The sequence below is a fragment of the Equus przewalskii genome, chromosome 3 (genome assembly GCF_037783145.1).
Source record: "Equus przewalskii isolate Varuska chromosome 3, EquPr2, whole genome shotgun sequence".
NCBI classification, from domain to species: Eukaryota; Metazoa; Chordata; class Mammalia; order Perissodactyla; family Equidae; genus Equus; species Equus przewalskii.
The window spans coordinates 39586494-39606923 of record NC_091833.1 but is presented as its reverse complement, the minus strand read 5'-3'; the positions used below and the strand labels follow the sequence as shown (position 1 = coordinate 39606923).

The window sequence follows — 20430 nt, the reverse complement described above, 5'->3', positions numbered from 1 at the left end:
GCTGTGTCCCCTCCACCACATTCTATTGGTCACAAATGAGTCTCCAAGGCCAGGCCAAATTCAGAGGAGGGGAATTAGGTACCACCTCTTGATGGGGGAGTGACAAGATCACCTTGCAGAAGATCATGTGGAATGGGAGATAGATAATATAGAGAATATATAATTATATATATTATACAATTTGCCACAACTAGTAAGCAAATACGGATGGATGTACAGTGGATGAGGGCACATATGCTCCTTGGGAAATGCTGAGAGAATGGAGCTTTTTCTGGGTGACACACCACAGTGAGATTCCTAGGGAACGTCAGTGCAAGACGAGGATTTCCCCGCTGCTGCAGGGGCCTCTTGATTTTCGTCCTTCCCTGAAGTGGGTTTTGTGAACTACACAGCCGTGCTACTTCTGTGAAACCTTCAAATACTTGATGTGAAGGAATTAAACCAAGTGACTAAGCTTAGTGAATGGAACAAATATTTCACATTACAGAAGGAAGGCTGAGAATGGAGTTCAAGGTTGAGTATTGAAAATGAAAAGTGGGAAAACAGCAGAGAAGAGGAGAAATAAGGAAGAGAAAAGGGGAAAGGATGGGAAGATTTCTGCCAGGTGTATGTTTCTGGCAGATGTGTTTGGTTTGTCTGGAGATGGAGCTGATGAGCTGGAGTGCCCGGACCCCAGGAGCCGAGACTCAGTGAAGCCAGGATTGAGTGTTACATAGATTGTCTTCCAAAGGCGCCCAGCAGCCTGGGCCACTGGGAGATGCTCACTGCCGTCCCTCAGCTGCTCCAGAGACAGTAGGCCCTTGCTTTGGTCATAATTATTTGGTATAAAGGAAGAGAGGGAACATAATTTTCATATTCAAAACCCCCGTGGCAGCTACGAGAGCCCAGCTCTCAGACTCTCTTCAGGAGATATCTCGCTGTGAAGGGTGTGGTGAGCAGCCAGCTCCAGCTGCCAGAACTTCGGGATCTGCTGTGACTCACGCCAAGGCCACTCCCTCTCCAGGCTGCTCCCAGCCAGTGACTGAGCATGCTGGGGTACTGGAGCAGGGTTATTCCTGCCCAGTGCAAACTCCTCTAATGGGCAATCTCTATCTGGGGCTCCCCATTGGCCTGACCGAGACTTTCTTAGAACTGTAATCTGAGGTTCTTTGTACTCAATTCTCCTTCATTCTCTTTCTGTTCTTTGACAGATGTCAGTGTGTACTGGATCGAATAGTGTCCCCCCAAAATTCATATCCACCTGGAACCTGAGAATGTGACCTTATTTGGAAGTAGACTCTTTATGGATAAAACTAATTAAGATGAGGTCATATTGGATTACAGTGGGCCCTAAATCCAATGACTGATGCCTTTGTAAGAAGGCCACTAGAAGATACAGAAGGTCTTCTAATGTGTCTTCTAATGTCTAAGAAGACAAAGACAGGCAAAGAGTAAAGTGACACATCTACAAGCCCAGGAATGGTAAAGATGGCCAGCAACCACCAGAAACCAAGAGAGAGGCTGGCACAGGCTCTCCCTCGGAGCTTCCAGAAGGAGCCAACACTACCGGCCCCTTGGTTTCAGACTTCTGGCCTCCAGAGCTGTGAGACAATGCATTTTGGCTCTTTGTAGCCACCTAGATTGTGGTGCTTTGTTATGGTGGCCCTGGAGGCTAACACACAGCTCCATGTTGTGTTCAGAGGCTCTCCCGGTCTTCCACTCTCCTTCTCTCCTTTCTCCTTCACAGGCATTTCCACTTAAGATATTTCCTGCACTTTTGATTCCATCTTTGCATCTACTTTCCAGAAACCTAAACTGACACAATACCCAAAACAAAAAATGAGCCCAATTTTTGGTTTTCAATCAGAATCTTCAGAAAGGGTCTTTATCATCAACTCAACAAGAATTGGCAAGCAGCTGCTACTAGCCAGGCACAGGGTGGAAGGGGTATAAAAGTGAACAAGATGTAAGCTCTCCCAAGTGCCCTTTCACACTAACGAATACAGTTTCATCTTGAGGAATACATCAAGAAAAAAAAACTTTAATCTCAATACAATGGCGAAAGTGTTATCATTGAGATACGCAAAGTATCTTCCGGCTGTACAGATGCCCAGCAGCATGAAGGACACTCAATCCAGTGTGCAGAGGGGCAGGCCAGAAAACCATCACAAGAGGAGGTAAAATGTGCCCTGAGACCCAAAAATGACAAGGAATTGGCCAGACAGCATGGGGGAAGGCATTCCAAGCAGAAGAAACATGTGTTCAAAAGCATATGTATTCTTTACAGGACTAAAATTCAGGAGATCTTGAGTCTCCTCCATCTCGGGGAAGGAGAAGGGAGGTAACCTGGTCACATGGTTTCTCAGAGGCTGGCTCTGAGTTGTCCTGGAGCTGAGGATACAACGTGGAGTTTTCCTAAACCTCCCCCTCCTTGCTCCTCACCCAGTTGCAGTCATTTCTTGTTTTGCTTGGGGTCTTGGGGACCCTGTCTGGAGTTGGGATTTAGACATGCACAGACATGACTAATGGTCTGAGGAATCTAGCAGAAATCCGTTTGCTTAAAATGATCAATGTGAGGAAAATTCGCAAGTAAGGGAGGAGTCTGATATGATCAATATTAGTTAACAACGGGGCCTAAAGAGTGGTTCTGGATAGAATACGAGAGAATTCTCAAATATTGCCTAATCCAGTTTCCTGGAGGTACCTATGCTAGGCTGTCTGGATATGGCTAAAACTCACCAGCTTCAAGAAATGGGTCACCTCCAGCCAGTGTGACGCCAGAAGGATTTCACTCTCCCCACCCCACACTCTCAAAAGAGAGTGAGCCATGTACAGACACAGATCTAGAGAGAAATAAGGACTGACGTAGCAGACTGAGTAGCTATCCCAAGGAACTTTGAAGATCAGGAAGGACCAGTGCCACCCATGCAAACAGAGCATGGACCATGGCAGCCTGGTGCAAGCCCATTAAATGGTGAAGAATCTGGAAGCAGACAATAATAAGATTCCACATGCAGCAGCAGAGAAGAGAGTAGACACCAAAACACATGCCAGAGATCAAAGTCAGGTCAGCACACTAAATGGCCTAAATGAGTTAGTGGAAGGAAAATTGGCCAAAGGCAAGCAGAATGACTCCCGGGAGGAATGATGAGAATAGCAGCCAGAACAGTGGGGTGGCAGGGTACTGCAGAGGCATGAATTATATGTGACCAGTTGTGACCCACAGGGGCTCAAAGAGGGAAAACAGAACTCCCTTCTCACCACCGTTTGGATATCCATCTGCCTAGCTGACATCTCCACTTGGCTGTCTTTTATTTCTCAATGACTAAAATTCATGTCTATGAAATATTTCTGAGCATCTGAGAGCTCACACCATGGGTCTACTGGGCTTATTTTTTCAGAATTTTAAGTCATTCAGGAAACCATGCTTTTTTAGGAATGTATTAGGAAAGCAAAATCCAAAATGTTTATATCTTTCCTTTCCCCTTCTGTGGGAACTCCCTTTATTTCTCTGTTCCCAGTTTCCTGCTCTCCTGAGAGAGTACGGGATTAGGGTAAATTTAACACCTTGAAGTTGGTGTGTTATAGCCGCCATCTTGAGACAGCCCTATTCAACACAGGGCTACATGACTGCTTATGTAGACAAAGAAGAAAATGAAGGGCCCCAGTTAATCTAAAAGAACCTTTGGTACTGTATTAAGTGGTCACATAATTGTGACCGAGAACGCACAGGTGGTGGCTTGAAGTAAAACTCTAATTGGCATATTTTTAAAAGCAATATGGCAGCTCTGAGCTTGCCACAGAATTAGGAGGAGAGACGGAAGCCCTCGCTATGGAGAGCTGGCCTGCAGCCGAAAAACTATGGTCAGCTATTTCTCTGCTGTTCCTCTCTTCCGATTTAATATAAAATCATGATTTCTTCTTTTTCATGAGTAAGGAGAACAGACAGTGGGAAACAGAATAAAGGTCCCTCAACCCCCATCTGTGGTCACCTCAACCCATGGTGAACCCAAGCCATGGTTTCCCTTTCCAGAACGTATCCTTTATTTCCCACTGACGTCAATGATGGAGAGGAAGAGACCATGCCTGGCTGACAGCAAACAATTAACCAAGGGAACCAAAGGGCCGGTCCTCAGTCTGTGGAGGGCGTGGGCGGGACTGCCACTGCCAGGGGACTAGGTGAAGAGCGGATGCTGTCATACTTGAGCTTTCTGTAGAGATAAGTAAATTAGGAAAAGAACCAAAAAGGGTCTTCGACTATGACAATGGAGTCATTTCTTTTAAAAAGTTCTCCTCAGAGGAGTCCCAAGTGTTAGAAGCTCATTCTTCTAAAAAAGAAATTCAAGCCTGGACTAAATAGCTCTCTGTGAATTCTCCTGATGAGAAAATCGATGATTTGAGTGTGATGGCCATTCCAATAAAAGCCTGACATTTCTGGATAAATAAAATAGTTTTCTAACAAGGAATAAGATATTCAAAATTGTTAAAACAGCTTGATTGTGTCCATTTCTATGTCCAATGCCAGCATGGAAAGAACTCAGTGCTATGAACCAGCATGACTGAAAGGAGAATATTGAAATAAGTAGGAAGTGAATTCTGTGGTTTTAAGAAATATAACTTGGGGCTGGCCCAGTGGTGTAGTAGTTAAGTTTGCATGCTCTGCTTCAGCAGCCCAGGGTTCACAGGTTTGGATCCCCAGTAGGGACCCAGCACCACTAGTCAAGCCACAAGGAAAACTGGCAACACATGTCAGCTCAAGGCCAATCTTCCTCACAAAAATAAAAAATAAAAAACTTGGGGGGCCAGCCAGTGGCGCAGGGGTTAAGTTCGCAAGTTTCGCTTCTGTGGCCAGGGGTTCACCGGTTGAGATCCCAGGTGCAGACATGGCACCGCTTGCCAGGCCATCCTGTGGTAGGCTCCCACAAATAAAGTGAAGGAAGAGAGGCACAGATATAGCTCAGGGCTGGTCTTCTTAGCTCAGGGCTAGTCTTCCTCAAAAAAACAAACAAAAAACAACTTGAACTTGTTTGGAAGGTGCTTGGAAGCAAAAGTTGCAGTTTCTTTAATAAAAAATATATATGTAAATTTGAACAATCTAATGTAAAATATGTTACCAAATATTTTTATGAACGTCCAGCATTTTGTGGAAACTACCTAGTAACCGGAAGCAACTGGCACCCCTCAATGCTGAGCCTGTAGCTGGGGAGCGGGGGCAGCAGGGAGGGAGGGCCCTGGGAAAGCGGAATAAATGACAAAGGAAAGGGTGACATCAGAGGAGAGGGCAACAGGTGAGACAGCAAAACCAGAATGGAGGGGGCAGGAACACTGAAAAAGGGAAGAGGCCACTTAGTGAATTCTGCTGCTTTCCTGGAAAAAGAAAGTTTAAGAAAAAGAAAATCCAGAATTTGCTAAAACAGGAACGAAATAGACGCTAAAACACTGAGCAAAGAGCCACAGAAGGGGAACAGGAAATCTGCTGCCCCCTGCCCCCACCTGCCCCACCTGCACGTCCCGCACCTCCCAGGCCTCTGTTGCACGCGGACACTGCGCTCCTCTCTGAGCAAACTGTGGCCAAAACACTTGTGGACATTTATGACCCTCAGTTATGTGTGTGTCGTCAGAGCTTAGTCTCCCCCGAGCTGTCTCTAGACACTCAGGAATTTCTCCCTGGCAATCAGTGCAAGCCAGGGTCTTACGAATCACTGACAGAGGGAAGAGGAAAGAAGCTTAAGCAAGGACACGGAAGGACACCAGACGCAGACCGCCTCTCCTCTAGGCGCGGCTCCGCTGTCTTGGCCCCCTGTTAAGCAGTGTCCTTCGGCTTTGACGTGCGCGGGAGTCACCTTGGGGATCTTGTTCAAGTGCGGATCCTGGTTCAGAAGGACTGGAATGAACCCCAAATTCTGCGTGCTAACAAGCTCCTAGCGATGCCAGGGCTGCTAGTCGCAGACGGCACTGGGAGAAACAAGTCGCAGAGCCCCCTGGTGAGCCCAAGCGAGTCAGGTGTGATGAGAGAGAATCCACAAGCACCTTGTCTCCCGCAGGGACGGACAGAGAGAAGGCAGGAAGCAACTTGTGTTATTTTTTAACTTATTACTGTACTTTGTCCAAATCCCAAAGATTCAGTGGCAGTTACGGCAGTTTCCCTTTAGGACTTTTAGGGAGAGAGAATTCCCTACTCGAATCGAGACAGGAAGCATAGGGCTGTGAGTAAGCCCAGGGTGGAGTGGAACCCGGAGACTCTGGGAGTTCTGACACGCCCACTGGTTGAGCTCCAGGCTGCCCCACAGCTTCCCCACTTCTCACCGAACCTTCTCCAGGGAGGAACTGATAGTCATCTCTGAATTATGCCCAACCTGAGCGTCAAGGGCCTGTTGGAAAGCTTGGATCATTTGAGCAGAAATATTGGAAAGTGGTAAAAACCGGCCTTCAGGATTGAAGCTAGTGGTTTGAGTCTCATTTCCTTAGCCACTCTGAAGATGCTCCCGGGACAGAAGCTTGCTCAGGGCTCTGGGCGACGCGCGCGAGGGGCGGCGGGGTGGGGCGTGCACGCGCCTCCTCCGCGCGCCGAGGCGGGGGCTCAGGCCATCGCTGGTTTGGCCTCTCGAGCAGAGTTGCGAGGAGCCGCCCGATCGCGGGGCAGCGGCCCCATCTCTATTTCCTTTGACAGAAACTGCGTGTTGCCTGACGCCCGTGGGTGTTCTCAGGGCAGCTGCGAAGTTTGCCTGCCTTCTGACTGACTGCACGCCTGCTGGTGCCTCGGGGCAGGGTGGCGGGTGGCGGGGGAGGAGTAACCAAGTTTCACTTCCTTGCCGGTGGGGACTCAGCCCAGTGGCTGCTCTGCGGGGAGAGCTGTGGAGCAGGGCCTCCGTCGCCCCGTGCCACAGCGCCCGCCGGGCCTGGCGGACAGGAGGAGCGCGAATGGGCAGAGCGGAATCTCTGAAAGGGAAGATGAGCTCCCAGGACCCTTCAGACCTGTGGAGCAGATCGGACGGAGAGACTGAGCTGCTCCAGGACCTGGGGTAAGACAGCACCCTTTTCCGAGTGCTGCTCGGGTGAGCGTTTCCTTTGGGCTCCCGCGCGAGGGCTACCTTCGAGCCGCTCTCCACCCCGTCTCTCCCCTCTCCACTTTACTCATTTGGGTATCTTGCTGTTGGGGCCAATTGCGCTGTAAAAGCAGGTATTATTTTTCCAGACGTGAAAACAGTAGGTGGACAAAATGGGACAAAAATCAACTGCTGGACATTCTTTGGGAATAGGGACAGCGTTGGGATGTGTGAGGTGCTCTTGCAGGGTGTCCTTGGTACTGACCTGATTTATGAATACAGTAGGTGCTGTTAGAAAGTTTTGAGCTCTGAGCTGCTGGCAGTGACAGGACTGTACTGCGGTAGATAAACAGAGAGCCGACCCTACAGTGTGGGAGAGGGAGTTTTTCAAACAAGAAAGAATGAGGAAGTGCCTGTGGCCAGGTCCCATATGTGTGTCTTTCTCCTGATGCTGCGTTTGTGAGCTCTTGTCTGTATCCACGTCCAGAGCGGCAACTTTGAGCCTTAAGTACTAACAAGTCAGGAAGAGAATAAAATTTCCGCCTCAAACAGATGATAAATTCAGGTAGTTGGAGTCATCGCAGTCCTGTCTTTAAAAAGGGACCAGATGAAACAACTCATCAGGATATTTAATAAAAGACGTAAGTATTACACAAGAGAGGAGCAGGGGGTTTCCTAGAGAAACTGAACCTTTTCCCTAAAGCCCTGGGCCTATCCTGCTGGGGCTGGCTTCGACGCCTGCGCTTCACGAGAGGCAAGACCTGTGCCTCCAGTCTTAATAAACAACAATCCAGTGACACAGGACCAGTTGTCACCTCCGTTTTATAAAGGAAGCAAATGAACACCAAAGGAGTGAATAACTGGCCTACAGCCGCACATCAGTTAAACAGCAGAGTGGGATTCCAACCTGCCAGAGCCTGAGTTCTTAAGCAGAGAAAGACTGAACGAGGGGTAGAGTCTCTGCGTGAAGGCTGCAGAGGTTGTGTCGTTCTGTGTGGTATCACTGTAAACGTTCTCAGTAAGTCCTGTCTTTAGACTTTAAACCTGAGGTCTCAGAAGTGAACTCTCCCTTCACAAAGTAAATCGGATAGAACAGCAAGTATTTTCAATAAAGTAAATTCTCCTTACCGGGAACTCAGAGCTCCAGGACATCTCTATCCTTCTAGATTGAATCCCTAAACAGAAGAGATAAAATGCCCCCTGTTATCCAAAACGGGTGTCACAAAGACCAGGTGCTAAAACTGGACCCTTGCACTCTCACTCAGAGCCTTCTTAAATTATTAAACTATAATTCTTTACCTGTTTGGTTATCTATCGTCCCAGCCCACCATCGGTAGGAAGCCCCAACCAAGAAGAGAGACAAAGGAGATACTCAATTCTAGTCCTTTAGTTAAAGGACCCCTGAGCCTGGGCTGTGCTTGAGTACTGTTGGCCCTCGCTGGGATGACCAAGGTGAGCTAGATGATGTCTCTTCTCCCTACCATTAAATGCCCATAGCAGGAAGCGAGCACAAGGAAAACCCACAAGGAAACAGAACTGTGTCTTCCCTCCAAGTACAAAGAATGGGCATTCAATACAACCCGGAAACGTCCAAAATAGGTACTTTTTGTCCAGACTTTTCTATTTCAGAAGGCCTGGAAATTTATTAAACATTTGAGGGTGGTTCTGTAACAACAGGCAAGCTGCAATTTTTATGAGGGGAAATTGCTCTATAGTTGTGGTTCTCAAACTTGACTGTGTGCCAGAATCACCCAAGGAGTTTTTGAAAATTGCTGCCCAGGCCTCATGCCAGCAAGTGATGTCAGTTTCTCAGGGCGGGGGTCTTTTCTTGTTTAAACTCTCCAGGTGATTCCAGGGCTAGGCCAAGGGTGGCAACCACTGCAAAGAATGTAAATGCATCGGAAGCACTAGCAAATGTGCCTTTAGTTTTCATTTTTTGGGTATGTACCTGAATCTTAAAGCCATTAATAAGCATTGACATTTTGTTCATTGGTTTGGGAGCATTTTGTTTAAAAATTTTATTGAGGTATGCTTTACAGATCATAAAACTCATTTCAAGTGTACAATTCAATCATTTTTAGTGACTTTAAAGAGTGGTACAACTATCACGATAAATCAATTTTAGAACATTTTTATCCCCCCATAAGAACGCTCAGGAGCAGGTTTATCTAAAGATCCTGAGTGGTGTGCTGATAAACCTCCTGGGGGCAGGGGACCTCGGACTTCTGGGAGCTGCCTATTTCCCTGGTGTAAATACTCCCACCAAGGGCAATGCCAGGCTCCCAAGAGTTTAACAACCAGCCTGTAAAATTCCTGAGAATTTAACAACGGACTTGAGCCAGTACTTGCTGCTCCAAGACATCACTGATATACTGCTTATAGGTAATATCTGAGAAATCTGAAAAATGACCAGTTGCCTCTGGCAGAATTCTGAATAGAAATGAAACTTTTTCTTTGAAACTGTTAGTCACTGGTTAGATAACACATCTCATTAATTCAGATTTTAAAAAGCTCCATAAAAACAAAATGATTTAATGTAGTTGATAGATAAAAGGTGGATGTCTTAATGACTTAATTTTTAAATTATTTTAATAGGTTATTTGACCAGTTATGTAGATTTTTATGTTTATATTTTTGATAGACATAAAACAGATAACGTGTTGGTTAAATTTGAGAGATATCATACATCTTTGCTCTTCGGTCCCTATTTTCCTTCAGGCTCTGGAATCTGTAAGTTCTGTAAATTAAACCCTGAACTGCTGCAAATCCTTCGCGTGCCTTTCCATGACACAGGTGACTTGCTCAGAGCACAGGCTTATTCTTTCCTAAAGTACCTAAATCAGGCAACTCCAATGCATTTCTGTGTCTCATTTTTGCAGTGTCAATCTAAAAACATTTGTTTTATTTCATCCTAAACGTATTAATGTGTCCAAAAGCAAAGGGGAAATAAAACCATCTTCGGCTGTTCCTCAGTTTCACTCACACTTGGCGGTCTGGGTTGGGGGCGGGGGGGTGAGAAGCAAGAAGTGGGCTGGGTCAGAGGTTGCCTGCTCGCTGCTTTCAAAACGCAGCGATGGGGAAATGAGACAAGTAGTGAATGCTAGAGACATCACCTAAGTAACAAAATGGTGTAGAATTGTTGGTTAATAATTTAAAATTCCAGCAATCCTTTGATTATGACACAAGTTCCTACAAGACAGTTTTGATTAAACTGGGACTAGTATAGTGATATAGTTTGTAAAGGGGTAAGCCTTTATAAACTATGTAACTACAGACACAAAAGGGATACTGCAAAATAAAAATATTTTAGGATATTTTCAAATTAAATGTCTAAATTATCTCTTTATACATATTCCCTCAAGTGAGGAATATAATAAATATTCCCTTTTTATGTACTTTCCCAAATCTCAAATTTTATAAAAACGTGTCGCTGTTTGGCTGTGTTGGCCAGTGTCAAGAAACTAGATTCTGAGCTCTGGATATTTAAGTAAAGCAATGCACACGTTTCTAATTGCCTTGCCCTTTAACCTTCACGTATAAGAGAACGTTGGAATAGATCAGGGATCAGCAATATTTTTCTAAAGAGCCAGGTAATAAATATTTTAGGTGTTGCAGGCCTTATGATTTCCGCCACAACTATTCACATCTGCCGTTGTCGTGTGAAAACAGTCGTAGATGACACAGAAGGAAACGACCGTGACGGTGTTCAAACAAAATATTATTTATGGACCCTGAAATTTGAATTTCATGTTATTTTCATGAGTCACGAAATATTCTTCTCCTTTTTTCCCCCCAACTATTTAAAAATGTCACACCATCCGTGGCTCTCAGTTTAGATGAAAACATGTGCCCTGGCAGGAATCGGCCTGCTGGTGGTGGTTTGCTGACCTAGGGAATAAATAATAATAACCAAAATGAGTTCTATTATGAGGCAAACATTTTGCATACACTAGCTTTGTCTTCAAAAATTATTATTATTCCATCTTCACATACGAGGAGACGTTAGCAGGGAAGTCAGATTGCTTGAAGTCCCAGAGGACGCGGATCCAAAGCCCATATTTGTTCCACCAAACAAGGCTGCTTTCCTGTTGTGATAGTCGTTATGTGCTGACCACCTAGTCTGTGCCAGCGCCGTGGGGCTCACATCCATTATGTCATTTAGCCTTCATAATAACACTGTTACTATAGCGTGATTATCCTCGTTTCATGGGTGCAGAGGGTGACTTCAGATAAGTTAAGTGAGCTGCCCGGGTCCCAGACCTCACAAGTGGTGCAGCTGAGGGAATGCTTGGGGTCTGCCCCACAGCTAATGCTCTTCCCGATGATCAAAGGAGGTACGTGTTCTAACAATGGCAATTAATAACTATTGGATGCTCACCATGTGCCAAGCACTAGTTTAAGCCCTTTGCACATATAATTTATTACATTCACATGTCATTGTGTGGTAGACACTGTCAGTAATGTCATACCCGTTTACAGATGAGAAGAGTAAAGAACAGAGTTTGTATCATATGCCCAGGGTCACATGCTCATAACCCTTCAAGTCCAGGAGTTTTGCTCCAGAGCCCCTGTGTTTGTCCATTAACGCAAGCTTCTAATTTCCATCAAGTTTCTCTCTTCTTATTATGCTAGCAGTATTTATTAGTGCTAGTGTGAACTGAGAGAAAAGAAGAAAGTTCTCTGATTACTACAACCAACAAATTTCGTTACTAAAAGACATTATTCTTGCATATTCTTTGCATAATACACCTGCACATGCACACAAAGCCAGGCCAATATCCTAATTAATCAGAATTTTATTGAATTTTGTGTAGATTCCACTTTTCAGAGCTGGACAAATTGAATAGGCTAGGAAAAGTGCAATAAAGTCAAAGCTTTAAAGGAACCTGTTTACAGAGCTGTGATAACAACTAGAGAAATAAAGCTTATTTCTCTTCTGTGTACAATTCTGGAAACCTGGATTCTGAAAACAGAAGATGGCTCTTTTGTGGCTGTGTGAGACTGTGTCACTAGAATGCAGCTCCATCCCTCCTCGACTCAGGCGAATTTCCTCTTCAGCTGTACTTTCTGTTCTTCTGTGGGTGAGGGGACTTCCTTCTCCTTCCATGTGGACGTCCGTCCAGCCAGGTTCTCCATGTCGAGTGGGCTCATGCTTTGATTCGCTCACTCTTCCATTCATTCACAGATCCATCTGTTGAATGAGGACATTGTGCAAGGCAGTGTAGGAGATACTGAAATTAAGAAGAAATGGCTGCCTCTCAAGGAGTTCCCAGTGCAGAGGACAGAGACTGCACATGTCCGGGTAGTTAGAACGCAGGGTAGAGGGGCTGAGGGCCACAACAGCGTCTGGACGAAGCACACAACCTATGGCAGGAAGGAAGGGGAACGCAAGATGTAGAGAAGATAGCCTTGGGACTGATGGGATTTTTTCAGAAAAGTCAGAAAAGAAGACGTTTTCCACAGAGAAAAAATGATAAAACACATGAGTATTCAGAAAATAAAAAGAGTCCACACAGCCTTGGACCCTCCCAGTCCCTGGGACCCGGTGGTTAATCAGTGTTCGGTCAGTTGGTTCTGGTCTCTACCTCCAGAGGCCCTCCCTCAGCCTCCATCTGTGCAAAAGCTTCCACCTGGCTTTCCTCTTCTAGTTTCTAGTGTCGTAACCATGCTCTTAGCCGTTGTTTTTTAAAGCCTGGGTTAATTTCTCACTCCCACCAACTCCACTAGAGGATAAATTTCTGTTCTGAGCCCACACACTCCTGCCTCCTACTCCCTGCTGTGGGCCGTGTGGCTCGCTCACCTCCAGATCCTCTGTGGAGGTGCTCCCCAACTCCTTGCCCACTAGTGCCTGCCCCTATTATATGTTGCTGGACCTTCTTTGTTTAAAAGTATTTATAAGTTTAAAAAGCATAAGAGAAATAAGTTAATTTGTTTTGATTAAAGTGTAGTTATGTAAGAGAATGTTATCTTTTAGACACACACCCTGAACTACTTAGGGATAAAGTTTCATGACATCTGTAATTAACATTAAAAATGCTCATCCAAAAATATGTAAAGAAAATATGACTAAAGTTTAAAAATTATTCTACCTAAAATATGCTTATTCTTTAAATATGGATGTTATTTATACTATTACTTATGCTGTTTTTTTCTACCTCCCTGTATATCTGAAATTATTCATAATAGACAGTTAAAAATAATAGTAATATATATTAATTATCGAAATTTTGGAAAATAAAGAGAAGCACCCAAAAAGTCAGCCATGTACCACCACCCAGAATGACATCTTGTTCAACTTCTCTCCAATCTTTTAAAAATATTTTAAACACACACACGGACATACAGACACACACATACAGATTTAGTTGTACCACATGTATAATTTTGCTCTTGCTTTCTGGTAGGATATCTTTTTACCATCTGCACCACAGGTTCTGGGTCTGGTTTTTCCCAGGCAAGCATGTTTGCCTACATCAAAGTTTGGATATTTAGGTTGGTCCAAATTCCAGAAGGCCTTAAATAGATTAGGAGTTGGACTTTGATCAAATTCCATTTGACAATATGGAATCATTGAATGTTCGTAGGAACGTGGAATTAAGTGCTCATCATGTTTTGTTTTTAGGTGGACTAATCTGGTAGTTGAGCATAATAGGTGGCAATGGGTCCAGCGCCAAGAAAACTAATAAGTGAGGCAGTCTACGGACTGGTGAATAAGAAACTAGAGTGAGGACCTGGGAATAGCAAGGAAGGAACAGAGGCGGAAGCCAGTAATTCCACTGAGCTAAGGATGATAAGCGATACACATCCAAAGAAGAATAAGTTCTACTACTTTTGTGTAGTTTTTCAAAATGGTATCAAAGAAATTTTGAAATCCTTGCTGTTACAAATGTCTTCTAATTAGTTCTTTGTTTGCTTTATCGTTATAAATTTCTGAAGTTTCCTGGGTCTCCTGTTATTGCTCATAGGGTTCTGCTTCACCACCAACAGAGTCTCTGTTTTGGATTGATTCTTCAGATAATCTCAGAACCATTTTGCAGGTGCCAGTACTAAGAGGTTTGACCACCTGCTCGAGGCCGAGCACAGTAAACTCCTTTTGACCGGGAGCTCCATAGGAGCAGGGCTGTGGGTTATTCATCTTTGTCTGCTCCTTGCAAGCCCACCAGTTGACAAAGAGCAGACGTCTAAATGTTCTAATTGTCCCAAGTTGAGTCAAAGCCAAGACCAGAACTTAAGGTCCCTGACTTCAGCCCTCAACCACCGCAACACTGATGACGTATTTGCATTTATCACCCTCAGACGCACTCAGTCCCCTTACACCCTGAAGTTTTTCCTGGTGGGACGAAATGATGTTTAATTTAGAGGCATGAACTGAACAATGGAATAAAGAGGAGATAACTAATGAAACAAGGATCTGTCTGTTTTGTTGTTGTTTTTCATGAAGAAGGTTGGCCCTGAGCTAACATCTGTTGCCAATCTTCCTCTTTTTGCTTTAGGAAGATTGTCCCTGAGCTAATATCTGTGCCAGTCTTCCTTTATTTTGTATGTGGGATGCCACCACAGCATGGCTTGATGAGCGGTGTGTAGGTCCACGCCTGGGATCTGAACCTGCCAACCCCAGGCCTCTGAAACAGAGTGAGTGAACTTAACTACTACACCTGCTGGCTCCTGGTTTTTTCTTTACATCCCCTAAATTTTGGAGCTCTTTCCTGTAGCTGTAGCTTTCTGAATGTGCCCTATCTGTCTCCTGTACCAAGCCCACAATGGTAGCTTGGCAACGGCAAAGGCAACGGCAACGGCAACGCAACGATAGTCTGAAGACAGTTACCCTGAGGCAGCATTTGACGAGGTATAGGCTGCAAGAGTAACCTGAATAAGTGCAGAGTCAAGCTTGACTCCACTCAGCGATGAGCCCTCCTGAGAGAACCTCTGCCCAGCCATTCTAATTCTCAAGTTCTTATCCACAAAGGATTTTTTCTAGTCAGTCTCTGAGCTCCGGCTCCCAGTCCAAATCAAACATTCCCTAGGCCCCAACCTCTGGGGAAGCAGTCGTGTCTTTTGGTCTTGCAGCCATTCCTGCACTGTGCTGGCTCACGGGGCACTGGACAGCAGGACCTCTGCTAGGATGAGATGCACTTTGCCGCCCTTCCTCCCAGTCAGTGGCTTTGCCCCTCCAGCCTCTCCAAGCCTCTGACTTCCTGGGTGTGTTGGTCCACCCCGGCGTCAGGCTCTGTTGGTCTCTCTTTATGTGTCTACCTCCTTCTCTCTCTTCAGTTTCTCTGTCTCTGTCTCTGTCTCCTGGACCACTCTCTTTGGGTCTGTATTTCTGTTCCCTAAGTCACTGTCCCTGTGGGCTCTGGCTGTCTGTCTGAGCCATGTGCCTTTCTCTGTCTCTGAGTTTTGTGTCTCTCTCTCTGTCAACAGCTGTTAACTTTTGCATCTCTGACTCTGTGCCACTCTATGTCTCTGAACCCTTGAGGCTCTGTCTCTCTCTATCTCCGTGTTTCCACCTCTCAGTACTTCTTGCCTCATTCCTCAGACTCCTTCAAGAACAGGTTTATCCTGGTCTCCAACTCCCACGGATTCTCTTCTTCCTTTCAGTCCTGTCTCCCTTCAGCTGAGCCTTAACTTCTACCAGAAACCCTCGGGGCCTGCCTTGAGTTCTCTGTTTGATCAGATACTCACATAGCCTGCCTCTGTGTCACTCAGGTATGCTTCCCAAAGCCTGGAGCAGCTGGCCTCCCCTTTAGCTCTGCTGTTAGCGCATGTATATGTGGGCATTTAGAATGGCAGTATAGACAGCCACAGACAAGCCAGTTCCGTTGCAGAAACCTCCTTACTAATAAGAAAGACTGCAGTGGGGCTTCCTTCAGCCTCCCCGTGCGTTACACTGAGCCTGTCTGAGGCCTCATTAGAACTTTCAGAATCCTTTGCAGAGCCTCTGCTTGGTTCTGTCTGCTTGGACAGGGTCCACTACTGTGATCAGTGGAAAGATAAGCCCGTATTTGTGAATGTAAGAATTAACGAATGTCTGTGGACACCATCTTGTCTTAGACGTGCCAAAGCCTGACAATACATCTTGAACTAAATAAGACATTTCCTTATCCTAAACCCAGGATTTCCACTGGCATAGAGAGCCAAACACTTCATTTTTCACAAAATTGAAATATCTAGCACCAACCCTGTGAACAAATGAACATGAAGGCAGTCAGCAACCAAGCAATCCCATGGAAGCACGCAAGTGCTCAGCACTGATTAACCCAAGGTAAGGTGCGTAGAGTGGGATTGCCTAATAGATTCATTTTATGTTCCATCAACATTGTGTTCAGAGGATTCTGAGGCCAGGTATAGGTTTAGCAAGAAAGGAGACAGATCAATGGGCTGTGTTATTCATGGCCTTACAAAAGGAGAGTGGCATCATATACCATGCATTTGCCATCTGTGGTCAAGAGAGTTCAGAAAGTGTGTCAGTGTTATTCAAAAGTAAGAATATAGGGGCCGGCCCTGTGGTGCAGTGGTTAAGTGTGCACATTCCGCTTCTGGCGGCCTGGGGTTCACTGGTTCGGATCCCGAGTGTGGACATGGCACCGCTTGGCAAGCCGTGCTGTGGTAGGCATCCCACATATAAAGTAGAGGAAGACGGGCATGATTGTTAGCTCAGGGCCAGCTTTCCTCAGCAAAAACAGGAGGATTGGCGGCAGATGTTAGCTCAGGGCTAATCTTCCTCAAAAAAAGAAAAAGGCAAGAAAAATTTTAAAATGAAGGAGAAAGAGAAAATTCTCTCAAATAGAGTGCTTTTTCGGCTGTTCAACTCCAGGGCCTTTTAGCTGCCTTCACACAATTAGGAGTTCCTGTTCTTGTTTTGGGTTGAAATGTGTGTCCTCTTTGTAATTCTGATGGGACAGAATCTAGGTTCTAAGTTAGTTCTCTTTGTAAGAAAGAAGAAAAATATGTCACTAAATATATGAATAATCTGTAGACATGGGTTACTAACACATTTTCTCACTGAGAAATATACAATCGAAACAGATGTGTGGCTCACGTTTACCATGCAGGGTCATTTTCTGTTCCCACTTGTTCTTCCTGCATTATTTTGCATTACTCTCCAACATAGACCCTCTGCTCCAGCTAGGCATTCTGTTTCCCGAATATACCATGCATGTGTCCACTTCAGTGCCTTTGCTTATGCCGTTGCTCCTGTCTCATGCCCTTTTCTCGCACTACCTAGTGAATCCTATATTCATTCTTCAGTCTCCAGCTTGTGATCTTCCTCCTCCATGAAGCTTTCCCTGATCATCCCAGCCCCCTGCGAGCTGCCCCTTCTGTGCTATTTACTGTCCGGATCACCAAGATGGCAGCCCCTGGTGGGTTTTCTGACGCCGTTAGCCTGCAAATCCTTCTCTTTGCTCCCCGTTGGTGCTGTAGAGCCGCTTAGTGCCCTGCTTTGCCGTGTTTTGTCTTCCTCTTCAGAGGCCACACACTGTGAACTCAAACCACTGAGGTTATTCAAGTGAAGTAAAGTTTTTAGGATCAAGAGTCCTTCACCTGCGTGTTTCACAAACTCTAACCTGCACGTCTATCAAATGGGCTCTTGATAAACACAGATTATAGCTCGACAGGCGCAGGGGCCTGAGGACATGCATTTCTAACAAGATCCCAGGGCACGGATTAGCAAGGCTTAGAACAGTTTTTCAAACACCAGGTGCAACCCATTAGTGTTCTTAAAGTCAATTTAGTGGGTCACAATCAATATTTGTTAAAAAGAAACAGAAAAGAAAATAGTAAATAGTGAACAGCATATAAAACAGTAGTGCTGTTTCCTGTAACAATTTTTGTTTTTGTGTGTGTTTGTAATGTATATGTGCATGTGTGTGTATATATATATATATATATGGAGAGAGAGAGAGAGAAAAAATGTGTTTTATACCATGGGCCAATTCAAAAAGTTTGGAAGCTTCTCCTTTGAAGGACAAAGCAAAATGAGATATAAACTTATATCAGCAAATTAATTTAAGACAATAAAGCCCAAAGGGAGAAGAATCTGTGAAGGCTCCAATATGCTGGGGCAATTTTCCCGAAAGTTCTAGCATGAAGGGGCCCTGAAATGAGAGGAGAAGAGGCTGGGTTGAGGACCAGCTTTCAGGATCCAGCTCGTCTGCTTTCTCTGTGGTTGAGCTTGTTTCCTGTATGCTGCTGAGAGGCAGCTATGAAAATTCTTCAGTGGGTGGGTGTTTCCTAATTTGTTACTGTATCATGGAAGGGTTAACACTGCTGTTTCCTTCAAGGTCAACTGCCGGTTTTGATAATCTCATAAACCCAGTACAGATATTCTTTTGAAGCTTGATGAGTCCCTGCTCTGTTGCCTCTATTAGCCTTGAGACATAGTTATGGCAATGTGTGGGCCTTGGGGGAAAAGGAGAAAATAACGTTGCTTTGAATGTATTGTTATAAATAGTAGTTTCTTGCTCTTTTTTACTTCTTAAGGGGAAATGAGATCAAAAGAATTTTTTTTAGTTTCAGGAAAATGAACTTTATTCCACACTATTCTCAACACTTAGCGCAGTGTCTGGCATATTCAGAATACGTTGTATAATTAGCAAATCTTGTATCTTGTTCTCTTCTGCAAAGTTAAAGAATCATATAAAAGTTTATAAAAGAAGACAGCATCCCAACAAATGAAAATAAGAGTGTTTTTATGAGGTGTTGTTATCAGTCACCCCGACAGTGGATTAAGCTGACGTTGCTGCTTGTGTCAGTCACATGGCTTGTCCATCAGGAGTCACTGGAGCGGACGGGCTCACTGAGGAGATGACTGGATGTGAAAGCATGCTCTTTCCTTCCCCAGCTCTCACTGACACTACGCAGATGGTTATGATCCAAGTTAGCTGCTTATTGGCTTTCCTTTTCACTTGGCATTTCCCAGGAATAAAAAGATTTCTTATTGCACTTGATTCTAAAAACGTCAACCTTCTGTGCAGCTAGGGGAGACTTGAAGCAGCAGAGGAAAATGGGGTCCTTGGAGTTGCCATCCCCACTAGGTCCAGTGTGAGTCAGAAGCATGATGCGACTGTCAAGAACCTAGCGCAGCCGTGGGCCGCCTGAGCGTGTACCCGGCAGCTCGAGTAAGGGAGAGCCTGTGCGGCTCTGTTTTGAACATCAGATCGTACCTTTAAGATAGATTTTTAAAATTTGGAAAAGTTCAGAGGAGATAAGGTCTCTGGGTGATAAGGTCCCTGGGTGATAAAAGGACTGAAAGCCTGTCATAAAAGGGGAAGTTGAAGATGATAGAAAGAGAAGAGAGTGTGTTCTAAATGCTTTTAAATATTTGTTTAAGTATCATCTGTGGAACTCCCAGAAGCAGCTCTTGGACCACCCATTGAAAGCTGTACAGCAGGAAACAGCGATTCAATGCAGGCCGGAGTTTTCTGGCGTCAGTCACAGAAGCAGGGAATGAGTTCGCCTGTATAGCAGTGAGCTCCCCGTCATCAGTCTCTATGGAGGTAGAGACTGGATAAGAGTCTTGTCGGGGTCTACACTTTATTCATACACTGAACAAAAATGAAAAGAATTATAAATCAAGCTGATGGGTTATTATACGTGGCTTTTATTTATTAAGTTAAACATTTTTAATTAATTTTTTAAAACTTAAAAGCGTGTATGACTTTTATAATCGCCAGAGGTAAGTTCACTGTGAAGCCAGGGAAGCATCAGCCTCGGGCCTCCCTGATGTGGCCTTTAGCAACACGGTGATAAATGTCATTAAGACAAGGAGTAGGGCCGGCCTGGTGGCGCAGCAGTTAAGTGCATACGTTCCATTTCTTGGCAGCCTGGGATTCGCCGGTTCAGATCCCAGTGCGGACATGGCACCGCTTGGCACACCATGCTATGGTAGGCGTCTCACATATAAAGTAGAGGAAGATGGGCATGGATGTTAGCTCAGGGCCAGTCTTCCTCAGCAAAAAGAGGAGGATTGGCAGTAGTTAGCTCAGGGCTAATCTTCCTCAAAAAAAAATAAATAAAGGCAGAGAAAAAAAAAGAGACAAGGAGTATCGAAGATTAGTCTCTGCACATGAAGACTTAAAATGTCCTGGAATCTCACAGCTCATGTTGGAGAGAAATTGACAGAGGTCCTCGAATTTGCTAACAGTCCTAAAAACTTCATTACCAATAAAGCTGAAAATAAATTTTCTACCCTATCAATACTTTTTAAAAATATTCTAGGTCAAAGACTGAATTATTGTTCTGTTCTCTCTCTAGAAAATTATATTATAAAATTGTTACTATATGAAGAAATAACCAAAGACAATACAGCTAAAAATATAGAGGAAAAAAGTATGGGTGTGTATTAAACAGTTAATTAATGAAAATAAGTTATTTTTCTTGGTTATGTGATATTTGTCAGCTTTTT

General features: G+C 44.7%; 1 protein-coding gene across 1 annotated transcript in view; it reads left to right on the top strand.

Annotated features, from left to right (window-relative positions):
- Positions 1-5527: 5527 nt before the first annotated feature.
- DAPP1 (dual adaptor of phosphotyrosine and 3-phosphoinositides 1) overlaps positions 5528-20430 on the top strand; it is a 49785-nt gene continuing 34882 nt past the window's right edge. Inside the window, exon 1 of the mRNA XM_008543492.2 lies at positions 5528-7001. Coding sequence (XP_008541714.1) covers positions 6901-7001 — 101 coding nt within the window. The 5' untranslated portion in view covers positions 5528-6900. The remainder of the gene's footprint in view (positions 7002-20430) is intronic.